Source organism: Nuphar pumila, chromosome 1 (assembly GCF_984573655.1).
Source record: "Nuphar pumila chromosome 1, dmNupPumi1.hap1.1, whole genome shotgun sequence".
Lineage (NCBI taxonomy): Eukaryota > Viridiplantae > Streptophyta > Magnoliopsida > Nymphaeales > Nymphaeaceae > Nuphar > Nuphar pumila.
Window position 1 is genome coordinate 4,550,896 of NC_143249.1, and position 8,273 is coordinate 4,559,168.

The window sequence follows — 8,273 nt, forward strand, 5'->3', positions numbered from 1 at the left end:
CCTTTATCCCCTCTGCACGGGTATGTCCTCTATTCTTGGTCTAAACAGAACGAAGTGGGACGAGACCTTATTTCTCTCGGGTCCAATGCTATTTTTAAAGATATTTTAGTTATTTTATTAAAGAGGATCTAAAGCGAAACGAAACGGAAGAAAGCTTAAGTCCATCCCTAACCACCGTCCCTGTTTCATGTCTTCGGTCTTAGTCTGTACGAGACTAGGCAGGGCGGGGCTCGTTTTCTTCCGTTCACTGCCATCCCTACACCTGGTGCTACTGTGTGTATACGTCGACGTTCAACCGTTTGGAAACAGCCACGCGTATCAATACGTGTGCTTTCCTCCTTGAAGCGAGAAAACGCCCATCACAGAAACTCCAATCCCCTTCCTCTCTTTCTATATATATGTTGAATTGAAGCAACGATGATGGTGATCTTTGAAGAATTTTTTTAGAGTTCCAATTGCAACCATTATCTCTCAACTCCCCATAATTAATGGCTTCCTCAAAGATGAAGAAGGTAACTCTCTCTCTCTCTCTCTCTCTCTCTCGGCATTCTTGGCTTTGACACTCTCTTGGTGGTGCAGGGCGATGGTGGAGCGGAAGATATGAAGGAGACGAAGGTGGAGACTGTGGATTTCCGATCGTCGGCCGGTCAGGAGGGTGCCACTAAGGAGACGGTTGAGGTGGTTCACCAGCATCACTCCAGCGATTGCGCTGCTGGTGGTGGTGGAGGGGTCATCGTGAGCGGCGTCGCCTCCGCGGTGGCGCGTTCTCTAGACTCTGCGAAGGAGGTGCTCGCCGGCAAGGGGGGTGGCAGCAAACCAGGCCAGGCTTGATTTCTTTGTTATGATTATTGTCATTGTAATGGGATTAAGCAAGTCGTGTACTTGTGCTTAAACTGGCCTAGGTTTTGGATGCTTTTGCAAATCTTTTTTGTTATGTTTTCTAAGGTTTTATTAGTTTTGTTATGTACACCGAATCACTAATGACGATTATGTGACTTGGCAAAAAGTGGGGGTTTATTACTCAAGTCCTGAAGATATGGGGCCTCTCTCTCTCTCTCTCTCTCCAATTGAACCACTTCCAAACAATTTAGATCTTGGTAACCATCAAACCCAACCTAATCAAATAATTCTGTATTAAATATGGTTGAAATGTGGGTCTGCTATTGAATTGAATCTGACCCATTTAAAATTCACTTGGGTTAGTCTATGCATGTTTGATTCAATTTTAGTTTATTACTTGAAAACGAGATAAAATTGTATTTCTTGAGCATTCTAATGGTTCTTAACTACAAAGCATCTGTAATCGAACACGGTCATAAGGAAACAGTAACAATCATCTTAACAAAGAGTGATGCTAATGGAAACTGAATGGGATCAAAACATTATCAGTGCTAGGCATTGTTGGTTTCTTTTTCCCAAATCTTATGATATTGAGGACTTTGGAGGTGATATAGCTGAGGATGACAGCAGTTAAGGTCATATTGCATAGATCGTCAGTTATGTTCAATCCTCACCACACATCTCAATTGGGAAGTGTGCAAGGTGAGTGCGGGGCCCCATTCGCACCTCCATATGACCGTTGCATAGCCAACGCAATGGTTCGACCCAACCCAATCTTGATCGAGTCATACGGACTAAATTGGGCCAAGCGCTGCTGATCCAACAATGGGTGATAGATAGGATTTGAGCGGCACTTCTTCTCTTCCGGTGTGGCCCCTGTTACTCCTATCAGACAGAAAAAGAAGGATAGAATGGCTCATGCTCAAACATCTCGCCCTATCTGCTGTCTTCTTCGAGGTGTGGGACAAATAATCTCTCTCTCTCTGATATTCCAATTCTGGAGGTTTACAGATACAAGATCTTCCTACTTCATAATTTCCAGCTCTCTATTCAACCCTTCATCGCGAAAAATTTCAGGCATCGCTGCTTCATTTGCTAGAGGATCCCCACTTCGTAAGATCTTGTTTTCCCAATTGTTCCTTCTCCCTAATTCATCTCTCTCTCTCTCTCTCTCTCTCTCTCTCTCTCTCTCTATATATATATATATATATATATATATATATATATATATGTGTGTGTGTGTTCTCTTATTTCTTAAGATTTTGGTTGCCCAAATTGTTCTTCCTTCCTAATTCTGCCATATTACGGTTTCTCTTACTGTCGTGGTGTGTACAATTGAAATTCGAGAGCTATCCAGTGAATACTGAAATAAATAGCTATCCAACGAGTACTGAAATTGTCCTCGAGAAGATCAAACATCGTGCTTAGGAATTCTGTCGTGATAATGAATATGCATCGAACTACTGATGATGTCATAAATGATCAGTTATCAGACGATCCATTTCCAAGATAAATGGGTCTCATAAAGAGGAAAACCCAACAATTCTTCCCTTTCCTGTCTTATGAGGAGGCTTCTACCATTCCTGCTAGTAATCGACACTTCTCAAGCTTGTCCTTGGGCAATGCCTTAGTCAACATATCTGATGTATTATCATCAATATGAACTTTCTCAAGTTGCAGCAATTTGTCATTCAAGACATCTCGAATACAGTGGTATCGAACATCAATATGTTTTGATCTTGAATGAAATGAGAAATTCTTACTTAAGTGGATTGCACTCTGGCTATCATAGTGAAGAACATACCTTTCTTGCATCAAGCCCAATTCTTGCAAAAATTTCTTCAACCACAATAATTCTTTACTTGCTTATGTAATGACGATGAACTCAGCTTCTGTGGTGGAGAAAGCTATACATTTCTGTAATTTCGATTGCCATGCAACTGCTCCACCTGCAAAAGTAATCAAATACCTAGAAGTAGATTTTCTACTATCAACATCGCCAGCCATATCAGAATCTGTGAACCCATCAAGAATAGGTTCACCATTTTCAAAACACACTCATCTTCGAAGCGCCCTAAAGATAACTTAGAATCCATTTCACTATTGTCCAGTGTTCTTTCCCTGAATTTGACAGAAATTGACTAACAACTCCAACAACATGAGCTATGTCTGGTCAAGTACAGACCATAGCATACATCAAAGAACCTATTGTCGAAGCATAGAGAATTTTCTGCATCTCGATTTTTTCTTCATCATTTGAAGAACATTGACTTGAGCTAAGTTTGAAATGCCCTGCAAGAGGGCAATTAACAGACTTTGCTTTATCCATGTTGAACCTCTCAAGAACGTTTTTGATATAATTCTTTTGAAATAACCAGATCAGCCCATGTGATCTGTCACGAACGATTCTCATCCCAAGAATCTGCTTTGCTGGTCCTAAATCCTTCATGGCAAAGGTCTCGCTCAGCTCCAACTTCAGCTTGCTTATCTTGTTGATGTCTTGACCCACAATCAACATATCATCCATATAAAGCAAGAGAATGGTAAAATTTTCATCTGAAAATTTCTTCACAAACACACAATGGTCTGTGGAGGATCTTGAACACTACAAGAAAAACATGGATTAGCTACAGACTCTATCCGTCGCTAAATGTGTTTAACGACAGATTGACGACGGATAGCGTCTGTTACATATTTATCGTCGCTAATTAGTGACATAACTGATTTGTCGCTACTTCTGTCGCTACTTCTGTCGCTAATTTATGACGAATATGATCCGTCACTAAATAAGCACGGATTCAATTTGGCGACGGATTATATTTTGTCGCTAATCCGTCGCTAAAATAGCGACAACATTAGCGACAAAATATAATTCTTTTGTTGCAATCTCCAACTGGAATGAAGCTTGAACTAATTGGAATCAATCGGTTGCAGAAGAAAGGTTCGTATTTGAGACATTTGGCCTGAATAATCATTCTATTAAGTGAAGAACTAAGTGTCATCACCTGGTACATACATCACTACATTCAATGAACAAAGTTGTCTCACAATGCAAACCATCAAATTTATGAAACCAGCCAAACAAAAATACATATCATCAGGGAGGATTACAAGAAGAGAGGATGACCGGTAATTTTTTTAAGAAGCCAATGAAACAAAATATCAATGCAGTTAAACAAGTATATAAATTAGGTAACAGGTGGAAAGTATCCTTTTGAAATTTTCAACAAGTGCTGCATCATGCAACACTTTGCTAGCCAGGTAATCTGGTGAGAAATGAAAATACACCCCTTTAAACAAGTATACAAACAGGTAAAAGCTAAAAATAATCTTATTAATGTTCCACCAAGTGTTGCATCATGCAACAGATTACTGATCAGAGAAATTGGTGATGAATATATTGTAGGAAATGGAATGAGTTACCCATTGGTTGGAATTCTATCAGCTATATCAACAGCTTCTAAACTATGAGATATGTATTTACAATGCAGTGGGATTGGGTTCTCCTAACTACAAGCACCATACTAGTATAATAAGGTTGTCTTCCAGATGGTACAACAGATATAGCACCAACATTCAAATAAATGATAGGTTGGTGGCTAAAAAGAGGCTATAGCAAATTATGATTTAAAAAATTAAGTACAACCCTGCTATAGCAAATGACACTGTCCTCAATGACCTGCAGATAACATACATACATATATATATTGGTGAAAAATGCCTGAAAGTCTCAATCAAATAGCATTGCTAAAACATTATATGAAGTTTTAATAACAGACAAACACAACTAAAAAATCATTTTGATATCTCATCCGAGTCACATATAAAAGTAGAAATGTGCACTAACTTCTATGGGAAGGAAAAATATGATAGGGCATGCAATGAGAAGTCACAACAAAGTGAAACTGCTAGACTACATGATTAACCTATGACATGCATTTAATACCATAAATCTTGAGTGCATATAACAATGTCTTCTATGTTCAAATGGATTTGAGTGGTGGTGTTAACACATTACTAAGAAAAAAGAGGTGCCTGTCACAGGAAGATGAAGATGGCCTGTAAGGGAAGGCACATAAACTACCTACCTCATGCAAAAGCAGCTGCATCTCATTCATCCATTTGTTGTTTCATTATATTCAACTATCTTGTTATGCTGAGTAAACAAATTTTAATCTGCCTGCACTCACATAGAAATAATTTGCTTATCTCTACCAGCAAGGAAAACTTAATAAAATGCAAGTTAATTCTTGACCCTACAAAAGACTGAGTCTAGTTAAATCTGATTCTTGCATAAAATAGTACCATGGCTTAATGTGCACTCTACAGCAAGCACAACAATTATAATTTGCTTCCACAGGCATTTATGTTTTTTGGCTACTGATTGTATTTGCTTTTGCTGTTGAAAGACCAGCCCCAAGTGCAACGAAGGTACAACGGCGGTCCAAACGAGACTCAACGGCCTTGTCGAAAATCTTCATTAAAGTTTCCTACACAACAATGAGGATAAAAAACTGAAGTAAATCTAGTCAAAACAGCTTGATCACAATCTATTGTGTACGTTTTCAACAAAAACCTTATCACAGCCACATATGTCTTTGAGGCAAATAAAAGAATGACTTCCCTAGTGTCAGTAGAACTCAACACCCAGGGCTGCTGCCTACATATGTAATCTAACATGTCATTTAGCTTGGGATACTTGATATCACTTTCAGAACTAGCAGTTTGATCCTGAACTTTTGTCGGAAGGAGACCTTCGAGGGCCATTTCTCTAAAGCAGCAGAAAGAAAGCATCATTTGTATAGACCAATTTTCAGGATGCAATTGTCAGATGTGACAAAAACCACCGACGCAATGAACATTTTATGAGAATGCAAAAGACTTACAATCAGAAAACAAAATTAAAATACATCAAATGAACATAATTATACATCAAAGCAAATCAATAGAAACAAATGGATCAATTTAGCCATAAATCAAAGATCCATCAAGCAGCTTAAATTTGAAAGTGAAGAAGGAATTACTATCACTCAGCAAGCAATGAAATCCATTATTTGATAAACAGGACCAACAACATAAGGAGCATATGCTCAGAAGCAGTATTAAACAATACATCAAATGCAGAAAAAAAAACTCAGGTTCTCATACTGGCATAACACAAAAGATTGTTAAATGAGAGAGACAAACATTTGAGACTGAGCAATAATGCAACTTGACAGTAATAACAACAGTACATCCTCATGAAACTGTACACCATTGAGAATGGTAAATAGAGAAAAAGGGGAAAAGGATAAAATGGAACAAAGTAGAGGCTAGTTTATTTTGATTGGTTGTTCTCTTATTGCTACATTTCCTTCTCACATTCAGTGTCTTGCAAGAAAACACTCATGGACAGGGATGTTCAGGTGAAGATGCCCTCTTCATTGAAACTTTTGGGAGGCAGATTCTTTATTTTCAGGTGGGTTTCTCAGAAACTGCTGGGTTTGGTCATAAAACGTCCCCTATTCAAATCTGAAAAATACAAGGCAAAGTTACATTAATAAAAGAGGAAACTATTAAAAAATTATGAAGCTATTAAAAAAAATATGAAAAGGAAAAAGGGCAACAGAATTTAGAGGTAGATTTTGATGTGGCAGATAATACTGGATTTTGTGAAATTGATGCTGAGAATTTGGACTGACCATGTATGTGCATAGTCTACGTTTCTATTGAAAGAAACCCATTTTCTTCAGCAATCCTTGATCGGTGAACCTCTGCCTTTGGTTCTCTATAGTCCATTGAAGACCACCATTTCCCTTTAATAAACAGAAAAGGAAAACTATAATATATTTTGGTTTCACTTATTCTTTTTCTATTTTTAATAAGAAAAACTAGAAATAGAGAGCCTCTTTACTTGGCTTTCAACTTTTCATACCTGAGATATAGCGTTTTGGTTCAGGTTGTGAAGTGACAGAGAATAGCCTGGACTGTTCAAGATGGAGAGATTGTTTGTTATGTGAAGAGTAGCATCACCAACTCGAGAAAATGTTTCAGATTGGGCTGTGGGTGGTGAGAAATTTGACTCTTGAAGTGTTCGTAATGGTGCAGATATGTTCTGCAAGATTCAAAAGAAAAAAAGAGATCAGAAAAGGGAAAAAATACTAAACAAGTGCAAAACATGCAAACAGAGCTAGAGGCAAGTTTTAGTGGAAATTTCCCATCTGAATTTTTTTTGTACCTCTTGCTTAACATTATTTTTTTGTACCTCTTGTACATGAGATAGAGGGGTCGTATAAATAGAAAGACAAAAGAGAGGGCAAAAAAAGCCCGCCCCTGTTCCCCTCTCCTTCCCTCTCCCTTCCGCCACCGCTCTCTCCCCCATTGCAATTCCGCCTCCTTCCGCTGCGACGAAGGGAGAAGAAGAGGTGGAGGAGACCGATCGATCGATTGAATCAGATCGTCGGAAACCCTGAAAGAGATGGATCCATCGGAGTTGCAGGCCGCACAACTGGCAGCCATCCTCGGCCCCGACCCCTCGCCCTTCGAAACCCTAATCACCCACCTCATGTCCACCTCCAACGACCAGCGCTCGCAGGCCGAGTCCCTCTTCAACCTATGCAAGTCCACCCAGCCCTTGCCCTGAAGCTCGCCCACCTCCTCCAGTCGTCGTCTCAGCCCGAGCTCCGCGCCATGGTCGCCATCCTTCTCCGCAAGCAGATTACCCGCGATGACTCCTTCATCTGGCCCTCTCTCTCCGCCCCAACCCAATCCACCATCAAGTCCCACCTCCTCTCCTGCCTCCAGCGTGAGGACTCCAAAACCATCGTGAAGAAGCTTTGCGACACCGCCGCTGAGCTCACATCCAGCATCGTCCCCGAGGGTCAGTGGCATGAGCTCCTCCCCTTCATGTTCCAGTGCGTCACCTCAGATTCTCCTAGCCTCAAGGAGAGCTCCCTCCTCATGTTCACCCAGCTCTCCCAGTACATCGACGATCGAAGTGAGGGACGACGACAAAGATGAGAGAGAGGGTTCGGTTTGGAGGAAGAAATGAAGCTAGGGTTCGCAATCGTCGCCATGGAGCTAGGGTTCCGGGAGGAGAGGCAAAGATCTTTGGGGTTCTTCTTCTTCTTCTTCTTTCTTCTTCTTTCTTCTTCTTCTCTCTCTGCAACTCCCGCCGCACCGTCTTTTCTGTCAGCTCTCTATCACCATCGACACTCTAGGGGCGAACATCCTCCTGAGGCCGCCCTCTTCCCTGTCGGGCCAATTTGAGAGTAATCAGAGAGAGGGAGGGAGAATTTCATGCCCGAGGTGGTTCATTTTAAATCGAAAAGTAGCAAAGGAATTTTTTTGTTGCAAAATCTATAGCTAATTAGCCACAAAAAAATTCTGTCGCTAAGTACTATGGGTTTTGCAACAGAATTGGTCTGTCACAAAATTCGTCGCTAAGTAGCGAC

General features: G+C 40.3%; 2 protein-coding genes across 2 annotated transcripts; both read left to right on the top strand.

Annotated features, from left to right (window-relative positions):
- The first annotated feature begins 212 nt into the window (after positions 1-212).
- On the top strand, positions 213-981 carry LOC149847744 (uncharacterized). The gene is made up of 2 exons (XM_090009388.1): positions 213-512; positions 580-981. Exons 1-2 carry the CDS (start codon positions 489-491, stop codon positions 829-831), a joined length of 276 nt encoding a protein of 91 aa, XP_089865514.1. The 5' UTR covers positions 213-488; the 3' UTR covers positions 832-981.
- A 6,453-nt stretch (positions 982-7,434) lies between these two features.
- On the top strand, positions 7,435-7,839 carry LOC149847745 (uncharacterized). Its single transcript, XM_090002139.1, has one exon. It carries the CDS (start codon positions 7,435-7,437, stop codon positions 7,837-7,839), a length of 405 nt encoding a protein of 134 aa, XP_089858265.1.
- The last annotated feature ends 434 nt before the right edge of the window (positions 7,840-8,273 follow it).